The following is a 17,046-nucleotide window of genomic DNA, read 5'->3' on the forward strand; positions in this document are numbered from 1 at the left end:
ACCCAAGGCGACACATGTGTGGCTGACAGTGAGGAATCCACCAGCAGGAGTGGCGCAAGCACTCCTGTCCCAGAAATACGCAGGAGCGGCAGGCGTCATTCTACAGAGACAGGCCACACCGAAAGCCATGACACACAGCCACATCAGTCCCACCCTGTAATCCGTGGACGTAAACATTGACTATGCCCCCCACCCACAGGACAGGTCACAGTGCTGTTAACTGTGACCACCCAGTCATGGACATTGCTATTTCGTCTAACCATTGTGTGGTATCATTGCACTTGCGTAGTGAAAATAAAACTACGTACATCATGATCACAGCCTGTCTGTGTCTCATTGCTTACTCAGAAATATTGCTGTGTGATCTCTGCCCGTCTCAGTCTCCCATCTGTAGCTGGTGCTGCTACTGTAGGATGGGGCTCTGCCTGTTCTGTGTCATCATCAGTGTCCTCATGATGTGTGATCTCCACCTCTGTGCCTTCCTTGGTGGCGAGATTGTGTAACATGGCACAGGTCGCAATGATTTTGCAGCACAGGATTGGAGTGTACTGGCGTGCCCCTCCACTCTTGTGGAGGCAGCGAAACCTGCTCTTGAGGAGTCCAAATGTGCGCTCCACAACGTTGCGTGTAGATCTGTGAGCCACATTGTACCGCCTTTCACTCCTGTTGGATGGGTTGAGGTAGGGGGTGAGCACAAAGGACCGCAGGGCATATGCACTGTCGCCTACGGGGGAGTAAGATTGACATTAGTTGCATGTACATGATACATTTCTCTACTGTGAGTGTCAGGGTGTTTCAATGTCATTTACCTAGCAGGTATCCGTTTCCAAATTCTCCGGCAACTAGACGTGTGTATATCCCACTATTCTGAAATATGTACGAATCATGGGTACTTCCTGGGAATTTTGCAACGATGTCTGTGATGATGTTGCCAGCGTTGCATATTACCTGTACATTGATGGAGTGCATTGACTTCCGGTTCCTGTATATGTGTTCTGTGGCTGCAGGTGGACAGAGTGGTACGTGGGTGCCATCTATGCAGCCTATTACGTGTGGGAAGTGTGCCAGTTGATAGAAATCAGTCTTGGTCTTTGCAAGTTCCGCAGGTGTGTCAGGGAATGAAATACAATGCTTTATCCTCTGCATCATGGCGTCAAGAAACCTCCTGAAGAAGCGGGACAGGCAGCTCTGGGACACACCACCCACTGCAGCTATCACACTCTGGTAGCTCCCAGAGGCAAGCAGGTGTAAGCTACACAGCACCTGCACATGGGGTGGGATGGCGTGGGCCCTGGGTGTTGGGTGCTCCAGGAGTGGGTGTAGGTCCCTGATCAGGTCCTGGATGGTTTGGGGATGTAGCCTGTACCTCTGGAGTATTTCTGGCTCTGTCAGTTGGAAAAGTGTTATCCTCTGCCTGTACACTTGTTCCTCCCTTAGTCATTCCCTCTCTCCTGCTGCCTGTAGTCTTTGCCGCCTTGCAATGACATAGAAAGCCGCCATTCTGCTCACACTGTTGCATTTTGGGACTCATTTTATGACCTTCACCTGGTTACCACCTGCATTCAATCCATGGTAAATACCGACTCATAAATACCGAATTTCCATAAATTTGGTATTTTTCGGGTTTCCTAAATCTCCATGCCCATTGTTTGACCGTTTCGTATTTACCGAATCGGTAAATAAGAATTCGGTAAATATGAATTCGGAAAATTCCGCTTCGGTAAAAAAACGACTCATATTTACCGAGTCGGAATTATACCGACTCATATTTACCGAGTCGGTATTATACCGACTCATGTTTTCCGATTCGGTGAAAATTAGGCTCCTACATCTCATTTCATGTATACCGGTCGGTAACAGCCGAAATTACCGATTTTCGGCCGTTACCGACCGGTATTGGCCGACCTACATCTGGCCCAAAGACTGACAAATCCCATGAGACTTTTCACAAATCAAATGACCATAGAGGCAGTCCCATATAAACAGCACTTCCTCTTTCTTCGCTGCTCCACAGCCAGATAAGTGCTTTTCCTTGATTCTGTTTCTGTGTAGTGCGTGGTTTAGGGTTTGATGTGAGTAAAAGGTATTTTGGTGCTCTACTTACACTGTGTTGTATGCTATTGGGCTGATGTTCACCCGCAGGGTCTCCATGTCGGCTGTGGTAAAATTAGCGCCATTTGAGGGATTTCTCTAAGATGCTAAGATGCATGGCTGACGGTAAAAAGCCAAGCGCCCTGATTTTATTAGATCTCTCAGCGGCGTTTGATACCGTCAGCCATGCATTGCTCCTGGACAGACTGGCTAGGTGTGGGATAGGAGAGCAAGCCCTTAAATGGCTAACAGCTTTTTTGACAGGAAGGACGCAGAAGATCCAGTTGGCAGACCAGGTCTCAGATGTGGGCATGCTGGCCTGTGGAGTCCCGCAGGGATCGGCACTCTCTCCGCTTTTATTTAACATGTACTTACAACCATTGATTGAATCCCTGGCAAATATGAATTGTAAAGTTTTCAACTACGCCGACGATACTCAGCTGTTGCTGAGTATCGATAATACTCCATCGGCTCAGTCCCTGGCCCAAGACATTCTACGATTTACAGTGAATTGGATGTCGTCCAATTTGCTGAAAATCAATCCAGATAAGACGGAAGTGCTTGTAGTTTCCACCTCTACTTCCCCCTGGAATGATTTGTTTTGGCCACAAGAGTTAGGGCCTACCCCAAAGCCTTGACCCAGTGTTAAGAGCCTCGGCATGAAAATCGACCAGGAACTCTCGATGGTCAACCAAGTATCCACCGTAGTTGGCTCCTGTACCAACCTGATCAGACAACTACGTAAACTCGCCCCCTTGCTCTCGAGAAATATGCTGCAAACCATCGTATCAGCCACCATAGTGTCTAGAATAGACTATGGCAACGCGCTGTACCTCGGCCTCCCAAAGAGTTCCATCAATCGTCTTCAGGTTATCCTGAATGATGCAGCACGCTTGATCTTTGGATTGCCGAGGAGGTCTCATGCCTCCCCTCTGCTCTATAGGCTACACTGGCTGCCTATAGCGCAGAGAGTCGAATTCAAGAGTATGTGTATCTGTCACAAAGCAGTCCACGGACAGGCGCCAGCCTATGTAAAAGAAAGGCTCAAGCTATACGAACCAAAGCGCGCCCTGCGATCGTCCGGATCTTTTCTGTTATCCTGCCCACGCTTCAAGTTAACAACTAAAGGAGGCAGATCTTTTTCAGTTCAAGCCCCTACCACCTGGAATAAGTTACCAGAGGCGCTTCGCAGAGAACCTAACCTCCTCCACTTCAGGAAGTCCCTGAAAACCTTACTCTTCAAGGACGCTTTTCCATCTCAATAATCAGCTATTTAGATCAGACACCCACGTACTTTCATTCCATCTTTGTTGCTGTACTTGGTCAGTAGCGCTTTGAGACCTGTCGGTGATTTGGCGCGATACAAAACACAGTTACAATTACAATTACAATTACAATTTCCAGAAACTTCTAATCCCAGTCAGCTTTCTTTGCATTCCTCGGCTGCATTGGCTGGTGCGAATGCGTTTTTTAATGCGCTGTTAGAGTTCTGGGCCGATCTTGATGTTCCCTGTCCTGTTAGGCTTCCCCATTCCTCGGCCCTGACTTGCGACAAGGCCGCTCCCGGCTAATGCAGTGCATCGCTCACCCGGATAGAGGGCGTGGTGCGCGCACGCTAGCCGAAGAAAGGAGGAGACGCTCCTCCGCATAGCTGACATTCCTCGGCTCTGGTGGCGCGGATGACAGTTTCCTGCGGTGCGGACTGTCATTTTTCTCGTGCTGAAGAGCGTTCACTGTAATATAGGGCTTTGGCAGTTCTTGTATTCCATCACTTGCTCCAGCAGTGTGGTATTTCCCTGCGAAGCTTCTCTTTTAGAGCGTTGTTGGTAACAAACATTGGCACAACCAATTACTCCTAGGGACCGGTTCTGAGGTCATCATAGTGTTCTAGTGCTTCTGTTTACCCCATTGGCCACCCTTTTTTCCTAAGTTTAGAATATGGCAAGTGAATTCAATACCTAGAAACTGGAGGAGGAGGATCAGTCACTTCTCCCCATTCATTCGTGGCAGGTGGATGCAATAGATGCATCATTTGAAAGGGCAGTTTCTTCAGCCCTTGAACCCCTCAGCCGCCATATCATCGAACTTACGGTCCGGCGCCGGGTGGTTTCCTCTACTGGGGGTGACTGGTCTGAAGCCGTAACACCCACCACAAGGGAGCCATCTAAGGGTAAGGGCAAGGCTAAAGCCCCGGCTAAGGCTACCAAGAGTTCCGCCTCGTCCGAAGCCTTTGAAAGATGCCTGGATAGTCTAGAATAGCCTGAGGATTCCCAACTGGAGGGGACCCCGATGACGATTCCTGTCATCTCGCGGGGTCAAATGGAGATACCGGGGACGACACAGATGCCCCTAAGGAGAGTCAGATTTGGAACCTGGTCCGAGCAGACCCTGCAGCCCGGAAGGGGGCACAAAGAAACCCTGGTTGGAGGTACCTCACACTCAGGACTCTGTGGATATCTCGGGTTTACTGAACCCGGAGGACATATATCACCCCTGATCTGCGGACTGGATTCCGGTGCCCCTGGTGGCATCATATGAGGCTAGCTGGATTCGGAAGCCGATGGATCAGGAGGTCTGGGCCGTCTAAAAGGGGAATGTCCAAGAGACTGGGCACATGACAGATCCCGCGATCCTGTCGGAGCCCTCTGTTTTCTTGGCAACGGCAACTGTGCATTATCGACCAAGCGGAGACGTTCTTTGCTTATCAAAATTGAACCGAGCCTGGGCGAGCAGGCTTTTACCGAGGCTGGAACTGTGGCCAATGGGGGTCTCTTCGGAGAACCTTTTATTAAAGAGTTGTCCCGTTTTGTCAACACCTTTTCTTCATTGGACAAAGCCCAACAGTCTATAAAGAAGGAGTTCAACCATCAGATTTTTTGAGGGGCTGAAAGTGGTAGGGAGCGCTGCTCCGGCCGTCCTTATACCAACAACCCCCATAAGTTCCAGACCAAAAGATCCATCCAGTGGCAGGACCAGAAGAAGTTTGGGGGGTTTTAACCCTCAAGAGGATGCGGCAAAGGGCTTTGGGGGGAAAGGCTATCCCTGAGGAGCAAACAATGCACCTGGTGGACCCACCGGTAAGGCCTATCCCTTTTTTCCTACCAGAGGTTCGAGGAAGGATTCAATGGTTTCGTCACAACTAGGCAGCAATCACAGGGGACGCTTGGGTGTTGCAAATGGTGGGGGGTTTTCACATTGAGTTTCATGGGGTTCCCCAGTAACTCTCTCGTCCCAGGCGACTACGTTTTTCTCATGAGAGCACCCAGATAGTAGACGCCGAGGTTGGCGAAATCCTAAGCAAAAAGGTCATTGTATAGACTTCACTACATCCCCAAGGGTTCTTGAGCAATATCTTCCTTGTCAAAAAGAAAGGCAAGGGGTTCAGAACGCTAATCAATCTCCGAGACTTCAATCAATGGGTGGTGTACCGCCATTTCAAGATGGAGGTCATCCATCTTCTCAGAGATGTGTTACTTCCCAACGACTGGCTTGTACAGCTCGACCTAAAAGATGCCTACCTTACGATACCTATTTTTCCGCCCCATCTACGATTTCTACAATTCCATTGGGGCGGCCCCATCTATGAGTTTACGTGTCTGTAGTTCGGGCTATCATCAGGTCCGTGGTGCTTTACTAAGGTATTGCGACCAGCCACGGAATGGCTCTGAGTGCGAGGGATTTGTCTCATCGTGTACCTGGATGACATTCTTTTGATGCATCAGGTAAAACACACCCTGATCTTGCAACTCCGATTGGCTTAGAAACTCCTGCAGAGCCTGGGGTTTGTCTTTAATGATCAGAAATCAGTTTATATTCCAGTCCAACAAATGTCTTTTTTGGGGGGTTCGGGGTCGATGCGGTCCGGCAGTGTCTCTGATTACTCCAACGGAAGATGCGTTTGATATGTAGGGAATTACGCCGGATCCTAGCGAGAAATTCTTGTTACGTCATCTAGTCCGGCTCGTTGGGCTACTCTCCTCTTCAATACAAGCAATCTTCCCTGGCCCATTGCACTATCAGGCACTACAACGCTTGAAGAAGCAACACCTGTATCACGGTCTCTCGTATTCGCAGGAGGCCTCCCTCTCGCAAAAGGCACGCACAGACCTCCTCTGGTGACTCAAACACATGCAGGCCTGGAATGGGAGGGCCATTTTCGGATCAGCACTGGACTTGGTGATCGAGTCAGATGCCCGTCATCTTGGATGGGGTGCCCGTTGTGGAGACATAACTACAGGCAGGCAATGGTCCAATCACGAGCAATCATTACACATCAATTGTGTAGAGTTCCTGGCCGTATCCATTGTGATTTGCAGCCTAGTGGCCGACAAGGTCTCCTGCGCCTTCTTACTAAACATGGACAATATCTCAGCAGTGAGATATATCAATCGACTAGGGGGCACTCATTCCAAGCTTTTTGCAGACTCGGCTAAAGAACTCTGGGAGCACTGTCTGACCCACAATCTGTCGGTCATGGCAGAATACCTCCCAGGTTCCCTCAACCAAATGGTGGTCTGGTTTTCCAGACATCTACAGGATTACAGCGCTTGGAAGCTGGATCCGTCCCTCTTCCGCAGGTTGATGGCTCAGTGGGACCTGTGTCAAGTGGACCTCTTTGCATCACGTCTCAACTTTCAGATTCCCCACTTCTTCAGCTGACGCCCGAACCCCCTGGCGAAGGCAACGATGCCTTCTTGCAGGATTGGACCCTGTTTCGCAGTTATGCGTTTCACCCATTTGCCATGATTCCCAGGCTCACACCTTTAGTCCAGAGGCAGATGGCGGACGTAAAACTAGTGCCGCCGCATTGGAAATCTCAAGTCTGGTATCCAGTTCATCCAGTTCTTCTGGAACTTTCTATGGATTTTCCAATCCTACTTCCCCGGACTCCTCATCTTCTGAAAGATGCTCAGAGCAACTTGCACCCTCTACTTCGAGAGGGCAGCCTCCATCTCATGGGTTGGAGGATTACAGGGAACGTTGGGAGCTTTGTCCCTTATCAGGAAGGAATGGGCAGAATCTACGGTCAAACGCTACGACCATCTTGGAGAAAGTGGTTTCGCTGGTGTGTGCGATGGAGTTTGGATTTTGTGGGGGCTGATGTGATCCATGTGGTTAACTATTTATCAGAGTTAGTGGATCAAGGCCTAGCCTACCCCTCAATTAATGCGAGTAGATCCGCGATTTGAGTAGGCCACCTGCCCATTCACGAGGTCCCAGTAGGAGAACGTCCCCTAGTCTGCAGATTGCTGACGTTTCCTCCCCGTCCGAAGTACTCCTCATTGTGGGATGTTAATACGGTGCTCAGACACGACAATCAATACCTTTCCCGTAAGGAACTGACAGGTAAGTTGGCGATGTTTCTCTGCCTGATCTCTTGTAAGCGAGTATCGGACTGCCGAGCCTTGGAAGTTTCGGCGCGGGTGTTCACACCGGAGGAGTGTCGTTCACGGTGGCACAATGTACAAAGTCCAACACCAGAGTGGTTCACTATCCAGCCTTCCCAGGTCACCCCAAGTTGTGTGTCATGCAATGCCTCAGGGCATATGAGATGATGATGGAGGAATACAGACCTCCAGGGGTACCACAACCTTTGCTTTCTCTCAAGAAACCTTTCAAAGCTATGACAGCCGCCACAATTGCCCGTTGGGTGGAATGGGTGCTCCAGGAAGCATGTGTTGATACTTGTGCTTTTGGGGCCCATTCATCAAGGGAAGCCATGGCTTTGTAAGCCTTTGCCCTTGGATGGTGCTTGGAGGACATCCTTAGAGCAGTGGATTGGCCCCTGGACTCCACCTTCAAAACCTTTTATTTGAAACCTATCTTGGGCATGGTATCTATGGTTATCGATCAGCTTTGAACTAGCATAATCCAAGCCTCCGGTCCTGACATAGAATGCAAAATTTCCTAGCTATTGTGAAGGAATGTTTCAATTCTATTAAGGATGCGGAGGCGAGGATTAGCCGACCCAGCGTATGTATTACTCCTACCCTCCCTCGATGTGAAAAAGCTTCAAGTTGGCTAAGTATTGAACTTTCAGAGGGTTCTGGGGAGATGCTTGTGGTGGAGTTGTCATGTGATCTTTATTGTTGATTACTGATTGACTTGCTTAATGGGCGTTCTATTGCTGGGATAAAGTTTAGTTTTCAAAAGGTTGACATTGTTCCTTTTATTTCAGGATCTGATCAGAAACAAGTATATTTAAAGAATGTTGATTCATGGGCTTCGCCCGAAGAAATAGGAATTGCTGTTCCTTGATGCTGTTTATAAGGGACTACCTCTATGGTTATTTGATTTGTGAAAAGACTCATGGGATTTGTAGTCTTTGTGTTTACTGTTAAGACTGCAGAGCAATAAAAATGGAAAGAGATAAGTATAATCTTCGCCTCCGCGTCCTTAATAGAATTGAAACTTTCCTTCACGATAGCTAGAAGATTTTGCATTCACAGTGTCAAGATGGTGCTTGATCTAAACGGAGCAAATAGACTCATGTCTATTACTTTTCCCCTTTTTGGCTCTGTACTGATTAGTTCTTACGCTGACACATTTATTCACGAAGGATGTGTATTTACATGTGATTTACATGTCCTCAATATGTATACACCCGTCCCCTGTTCAGCCTTTTCGGACGGTTTTGAAACTCCGCACTTTATTATTACAGTGCTAAGATAGAGCTGGTTTCTCATGGAGCGTGACAGGGACGTGATCACTCCGGGTATATTTAAAGAGCTAACAAGATGGCGCTGATGGTCCACGCCACGGAATACTCTCCGGGCTCAATATGCTACTTTCTCTGTAAGTATGTGCTGCTGCCGCACTCACTTGTTGTGTTGTTTTTCTTGCTTTTGTTAATATCCGTAGCATTTCCATTGGTTGGTGGAGATCAACACGCGCAATATGACTGTGGTGGTCGAGTTTGTGTGCTACTTTTTCTGTGAGTACGCGTTGGTGCAGCGCTCACTGGTTATGTCATTCAACTTTCTTGATTTTGATAGATCCGCACGTTACAGTTGGTCGGTGGAGATCAACATGTGCATATCATAATATGATTGCGGTGCTTGAGTTTTTATTAACTCAGAGATTGTCATTTAGTTTTTTCTATAAACATTATCCAGAATATTACAGATGGTCAATGATGAACAACATGACATACTGAAATATTACAGTGGTGTCTAAATTTTGTTCGTTTCAGGAATGAAGGTCGACAGGGTCTCCTATTTAATTGAATGTAACTAACATTACATATAGTGCTGTGGGAATATTTCACTTACTCAAAGATTAATACCGTAAAGTAGGCTATTACGATTCAAGATTACTGTTGACTTGACCTTTGGCATTATTACCATAGGACGTCAACAGATCAGTACCTTATATTTGACTGCTTTGACTCATATTGTTGTGGTTTTCACCGTGTGGCATAGAAATGGAGATAATGTTAAACAGGTTGCCACTTTTTTCCTCCCCTCTCCCCCCCTTTGCTTGTGAAAAGAATTTATGATTGCGATAGTCAACTGTTCTGACATGACCCCTCCCTCTCACTTCATATATTTTTTGTTTCTCTCTTACTACAGACTGTACATTGTTGCCGCAACTACTAACTTGGACCATTTATAAGGGTGGATTTACTCCGTGAGTCCATTGCATTTAATTAAAGGTTATTGCCTCTCTTATATACTTAATTTGCTTTTCAGATTTTTGTTGAGTGTGGTTTCCTTTTTGGGGTTTCTAATCCTTACTTACTTTAAACGGAGATCATTATTACGTCTCACAACGGACCATATAGGACACTTTTGAAGGACAATATACACGGATACAGTTACCAATATCACCACAAGTTATTACTTACCTCCAGTACTCATTTGATTCCACTTTCTTTTCGGCTCTGGCCGTGCACGATCAAGGGTCGCCTGTAGCCTTGTGGTTTGGATTTCCTGATGGTTTCCTCACCAATGGCAACTGCTATGTCCGCCTCAGGATCTGTTCACTTTCCCTTGCTTTTGGGTTGCACTTTTTCTAACAAATTCACTACTACTTAACAATTGTCTAATGTTTGACAGTTATTTTTGGTTATAACGGCTCTCTGTCTTATATCAAATTACGTAAACCACTCCTTTGATTGGTGACGGTTCTGTCTCGGTCTCCTTTAAACAAGTTTTATGACATTGTGTATTCAAAATTACAGCCTTGAAGAAATCGAGGTACGAATTACCATACGAAGAAACACGTGTTGGCTGTGTATCAAGCTGTATTGTTGAAGGAACCTACACTGATCAAGTGGATTGTATGATATGGAACATTGGCTGTATTAGGAACTTGGATAAAACATTGGTTGTGAACTAACTGGATTTCGCATAGCCTGACCTGGTGTTTACGGATTAAAAGTGGACTAAGAGAATACCTGTGACCTTAACACTATTATTGATTTTGAATTACTATAAGTGAGCTTGGAATTTTTTGTTGTTGTTTGCAGTAGTAAAAGGAGTTTAAAATGTTCTTATAGCGTGTCTCTTGTGAAGAAAATGTGTTAGCCATCATCAAGTCTGCACAGTGCTTTAAATAAAAGAAAAAAGTGCAGGTACTCACCAAATTGAGCTAAAACCGAAGAGGCGGGCGAGAAGTTGGGTTAAGGAGTGGGGCCAGGGGCAACTGGCGAACATTTATGGGAATCTGTGTGGTATGTAACTGCTGGTGCAAAGTGTGGTAGTGCATTGTCATTCAGAGACAACACATTTTCCATTGTCATTACCACTAAATTTTCACAGACGTAGTTTTACTAACAAACACTATGCAGCACACCAAGAATAATGTGTGAAATTGGGTACCAACCAGTGACATATCCAGTGTACCATGGGCCTGAGTACAAGTAAGGAAATGGGTCACTGCGGTTATTTGAACAGCTAGAAACAAATGAAAAAACAATCTGCCTGACAGTAACATATTGTGCTCACTCAGCATCAGCACTGGCATCGCTGAAAGTGGCATGTCTAACTTACCTTTTTCTATCCCCCTTTGCAGCAGGCAGAGTTGGATTGGGGTAAAAAGGCCCCAAGGCTGAAGAACTCTCAGTAGCAGAGAGAGGGAGCACTGCTCGGATCCTGAGCATATGCAGAGTCTCCACCAGGGTAGAGGCTTCCTTCAATCTCACTTGCCTCCAGGGAGCTCAGGCCATGTCCCCCCTCCGCACCCATTATGGGCTCAATGTCCCAGCTCGGCAGGAGGCAAATGAATCAGGTGAAAGACACTGTGGCAGGCAGGCTAAGATGTGAAAATGACCCATCCCGTGTCCTGGGTTTTCAGCGGAGCTGTGTGGATGGGAGGCCTAACTGCAGGAATCTGATTGTTGCTTCCTGGGTCCTGGGTGGCACTGGATGCAAGAATCCAGTCCTGGGCCCACTGCTTGGCAAAGGAGGCAAACCTGATACTCAGGTGCTGCACCTGGCTGGCTCCTTGTCAATGATCGTCGCTGCTGTATGGCAAAGAAGGAAGGGAAAGCCATTGCTAACTGCATATTTAAAGGGCTTCCATTCCTTCCTGCCACACAGCTACGGGGTGGCGACTTCATACGTTTTGCTGATGACAAGATGATGGTCACTGCCAGTATGAAGTGCTAATCATGTGAGTATACACTGCAGAGTAGAAATAATGTGCATGCTCTCATGATAACCATTTATTTGTACTTTGGGAAATCCCAACATGCTGCAGTGAGTACCAGTACTCTCCCTGGGCACGGAGACGTTCCGGTAGTCAGAGATGAAAAAAAAAGAAGTACTGAGTTCGAGCTAAAATGAAACTATGCGAAGAAAAATCATTTTAAAGGCCACACTAGATTATTGAAGATGTAGCTTCAGTCTCATGCAAAAGCAACGCTGTGTGGTATTAATAGAAATTCTTCTTTTCTTAGGTTACGTTTCTCAGTTCGGTCTACAATGGTGTGAGAACTCTATGCTCAGAACACTGCTGTTTGCGTTGCTAGAGGAACCTATGGCAGACTGTTTTCTCATTTTAGTAATCATTAATAAATACATACTACTTACTCTGCTTAATTAATTGCAGAGTATAGTAGAGAGTTATTTTTCTTCCATAGACTGTGTGTTAGCCCTTGCTATAATGGAGTGCCACTTTTGTAGGTCTCGCCTAGGCAGCATGCATGCGTTGCTCTAGAAGGGCCTTTAGCCATTGGTCTTCACTTTTCAAGCACTGCACTCGTGCTTATGGCGGATCCACCTTGGGAGAGCGGGCAGCGATGCGGCCACATTAATTACAAAATTGGCTGCTCCTCGCTTCCGCAAGCACGAGTGCAGTGCTTGAAAAGTGAAGACCGCCGATCACGATGCTGCTTGCTTGTGGCATCACTTGTTTTTTTTACTGAATGTAAGGCTTAATAGTTAAATGCTACATATTGATCTGGCGTGTTTGTCACAAAATCCCTCAGTACCCTCTTTCCATTTTCTCTAGTAATCTTCCGACATGAACCCACTTGACCTTTTCCATTTACTGTTCCCCTCCCTCCATGTTGTGTACCTACCTGTTCTGCAGGCGCTCCGTCACATAGTCCTTGCCGCTCTTTCTCTTCCCGCTGCAGAGCAGCACCAAACAAGGTCCTTTGGCCATGGCAAAAACAGTGATGCCAAAGGTACCTTACGAAATCCATCACAATACTCACTGCTTCTGTCACCGGAGCACTTGCGATTGGTTCTCTAGCTGAGAGCTAAGCCTAACCCACAGAGTAGTACCCTCTGGCCATGGGGTGTATGTAAATATCGGGCGCGGAAGACGGCTTCCTAGGGCCGGTCACTGTCGCTGCCATCTTGAAAGGGTGATGGTTTCAGAAATTTATCGAGAAGGTATATACGGAGGTCAATTTCAAAAGTTCAGGAGAACATGTTTTTGAAATATTTCGATAAATATCAAGGTCTAATTCAAAAGTGATTTTCTAAACATGTGATATTATTAAACAGTTAAGAGTATCATGTTTTTTAAATGTTTCTAAAAATCTAGTAAATATTTGAGAATACTAAAAGATAAGCTTTTAAATTTGGAGGATCTAGATTTTTGAGTTTCCAAACAATAGTGCAATAAATCTTTTGCTACCCCCCACTTGCAGAGGCGAAATTGCAACTAAACAAACATTGGCAAAACCAAGTGACCGCACTTTTTGGCTTTTTTTATGCAGATTTATATAGCACGAACTCGACCCGAAGGTATTGGAGCGCTTTACAAGAGCACCAGTTACGTGTACACATGAGCACCAGTTATGTTACACAAGGACACATTCATTTTTGGTAGGCATGGGGAGATTAAATGATTGCCCAGAATCACAGGATGCTAAGCCTCAAATATTTTCTTTGCAGATTTATATAGTACGAACCCGACCCGAAGGTATTTGAGGGCTTTACATGAGCACTAGTTATGTTACACAAGGACACGTTCAATCTGTAAGGCTAATATATATTGGTACCATTCGTTCCGTCATTTTTTCTGCTTGTCAGACGCATGGAACTATTGTCACCCGTCACTCAGCCGTTCATCTTACAGGTCCTAGCCACTTGATTCCCCCACCACTAGCGCAACACGGCCCACCAACCACTACCTGCCCTCTACCACGTGTAGGAAGACCTCAAGGAGTTTGTACAGAAGGATCGGTAGGAATACCGAGGTGTGCCATGAGCGCCTGTGTGCAACCACCTTCCACTTAGCATCCTTCCCTGGCAGAGTGCAGCAAAACAGCTAACAGTGGCAAGATGCATTTTACAAAAGTGAAATAGATTAAAACAGACTTTTTCGTTTCACAGATTTCCAGTTAAAATGGACAATGCATTGCAACTGTACACCCTTCAGTAAAAAAGAAACTACACGTCGCACACATGCTGTGGAAAATCTTTTTTGCATTTGTTTACTTTTTAATTAAAAAAAAACTATCCTTTACGTCCCACGATACAAGCACTGGCATAGCCAATAGGTCTCGCCTTTGGAACCTTATAAGTATTTAGTTATGCAGTGCGATATCCTTGGTGCAACAACAACTGCTGCATGTCTAAACACTTATACGGTCCCAAAGGCGAGACCTATAGGTTATACCAATGCTTGTTTGCACTTATTCCGCGTTCTAGCTTTAAGAAAGGGAAGTTTAAGGGTCCATGACTGGTTGGCAAGTTCTTTGCAAAAATGAAACAATCAGATGTTCATTTATAGTTATGGAGTTCAACTCGATCAGCATCCCACTGGCCACATGGCTTCAACATGGGAACATCATTGCATACAGATTGCTTAAAATAAGAAAATACTAAAAACGTATGTCAATAATTGGGAGCAGAAAATAGGGAAGTTTTGAAAATTAAATTGGGGATATTTATTTTCCCCATTCATTTGCTGTGGAGTGGGGGCACGCTGAATCACCAGAAAGCTAAAATTGAATGAAATTATTTTCATATTTCACCATATTAATTCACCACTAATCCTTTACGGACTTCCTGAATAGCGTGCTTCAACACCCCATCAGGGGTAACAAGCGCTATATAAATACAAACCTTTTCTCCTCCTCTATCCTTCTGCTATCATTCCAAATAACTGACAAACCTATCCACCACTTAAAATGTACTTGCATGTTTCACTATACTAATTGAACACTAATCCTCTATGGGTGCTACTCCCCGAAAAAGCGCTTCGATGCCTCGTCAGGGTAGTAAGCTCTATATAAATGTAATTACAATACAATACAATATATGAAACTATCACAGAGACAGCTGGTAAACCTGGAGCATCAGTCTGAGTTACATTAAAAGCCACACTCCACGGCGTGCTGCTGGCAAGCAACAGCAGAAGGAAGGCAGTGGCAAAGAACACCTACGACGCCTTCCCGCTGGAGCATGTCAAGACAGGGTCCCGCACCAGTGAACCGTGTGTATTTATAGGCCGCCTGCCTGCCTTGACCCAATCCTGAGAGCAAGTTTGAGGCGGGGCGTTGGTGGCTTCCTCTGGAGGTGATACTTCCCGGTCTGGGCGGGGCCCGGCGGCTGCAGCAGCCAATCGCGAGCCCGCGGACGCTCACTGATTAGCATCGCGCGCGCGAGGCAGGCCGGGCGCGCGCACCCGTTAGCAGCAGCAGCAGCTCTGACATCAGCCCTCAGCATGGCGCTCAAGGTGACTCTGAACCCGCCGCCGCCGCTGCTTGCTATTGCATGGGAAACCCTGGCGTGTGCTTGCAACCGCTCGATACATAGTTATTGTTTAACCCGAGGGAGTGGGGCCGGGGCGGCGCATCAGGGCGCGGGCGGCGCTGCCCCATGTTGCAGAGGGCCTGGCTCTATCTCTGGCCTGGGCACAGTGCGTGGGCATTCTGTGCCCCTGCTCTCATGCCCAAGACTCTTCAGCCTCCACCGTGGCAGCGGGTGGCGTGGACAGGCGGAGCCGCTGCTGTCTCTGTGCCTCAGCCATGTATTGGCATGCAGGGAACATTGTATGGACTGTTCTAGTAACACACAGAGATCAGGGTCCGAGCGTCAGGCGCCCTCCGCCTCTCGGGGCTGGTTTGCTGCTGACAGCTCAATCTCAGCAGGCACCGGGCGTGCGGTGCAGGGCGATTGCAAATTGGGGTGTTAGTTTTTGGAACGTCGCTCTGGCTGCTCAGTGCAACAGGGCTCTGAAAGGTCCCTGTGCGTGTAACAGAGAGTCTGCTGCTTAGTGGCACTCCTGTCAGTGCCAAAAGTGCTGTTTCTCCTCACTTTCTCCCTAGCGGGCACCCATCACTTTGGTTATGTAAGTAAGGGGTGCTCGGAAGCTTTGGCTGCTTTAAAAATCACACGAATCGGTTAAAAATAATCCACTTTTGGGTTGTGGAACTCTCTCCATTGTGAATCTCGTGGTACATGGGACTTTTACTTGTTTAAACTAGTGATAAACAGGCTTCAGTGTCCTATAATGACAGAGATTGATGAGATAGTGTGACCTAATGGAATCGAAAGTAGACTTACTGGCCAATATTGAAAGAGTGGTGTTCGAAAAATAAAGTGATGAGCTAAATAAACCCTGTATCCTGCAAACGTAAACATCGATCGTCCTAAACAGATGGTGATAGTTTAGACACAGTGTCATGTATATGAAATACTTTATCTTTTAAAGAAACTGATATTTGTGCCACTGTGTCTTGCAAAGGTAAGTGCAGGTTATATATTGTCCTACAAATATAGTAATAGATTGGAAATTGTCTCCCATAAAAATACTGATAGATGAACAGTCGTTCTGTAATGACCTCCATCCAGAAAGCAAGTGTTAGTTTAAATATGGTGTGCATAAAAATAAAATTATATTTGAGCCTCTGCGGAATTAAGATCTGGCTAGAATAGACCATAAGTGCTCGAAAGATATTCTTGTGAGAGGTAGGGTACAATGTCCTAGAAAGATAACTATAGATAAGAAGCTGGCTGCTGTCAAGATACTGATTAGATACTGCCATGAAATGATATCCATATCTTTATTGTCAAGGCCTTTAAAGGTGGCAGTTTACTTGACACACTTCTAGATAGTTTTTTTTAATGGCCATGTAAAGATAGTGATGGATTAGAAAGTGCAGTTATAAAGCTGTTGATGGGTCAGTCACGTGTTCTACACAAATCGTGTGGAGTACGAGAACTGTCTGAGCAGTGTGGCAAAGTAAAGAGGTTGTCCGACAAAACAGCCCTAAAATGAACTAGCCGTGTTGTTCTCTAAAGGCAGGGAAGGCTTAGATAGACTCCCACTTGAGCTTTGAAATGGCAGGCCTCACCTGTTTGCCTACAAAGAAAGTGAGGGGAGAACACATCATTTTACAAAGAGTAGCGTGTTTCAAGGCGTGTACCACAATGACAGTGATATGTGGGCCCTCTGCACTCTAAATATAGAAATAAATTAGGCTGTTACTGAGAATTTAGGCTTTGCCTTAGAAATACCACACAACAGTATATACTGCAATGTATAACG

General features: G+C 46.3%; 1 protein-coding gene across 1 annotated transcript in view; it reads left to right on the forward strand.

Moving 5' to 3' along the window:
* The first annotated feature begins 15,143 nt into the window (after positions 1–15,143).
* Positions 15,144–17,046, forward strand: part of SLC25A12 (solute carrier family 25 member 12) — a 513,431-nt gene continuing 511,528 nt past the window's right edge. Inside the window, exon 1 of the mRNA XM_078681570.1 lies at positions 15,144–15,231. Coding sequence (XP_078537696.1) covers positions 15,220–15,231 — 12 coding nt within the window. The 5' untranslated portion in view covers positions 15,144–15,219. The remainder of the gene's footprint in view (positions 15,232–17,046) is intronic.

This window comes from Lissotriton helveticus, chromosome 3_1 (genome assembly GCF_964261635.1).
Source record: "Lissotriton helveticus chromosome 3_1, aLisHel1.1, whole genome shotgun sequence".
Lineage (NCBI taxonomy): Eukaryota > Metazoa > Chordata > Amphibia > Caudata > Salamandridae > Lissotriton > Lissotriton helveticus.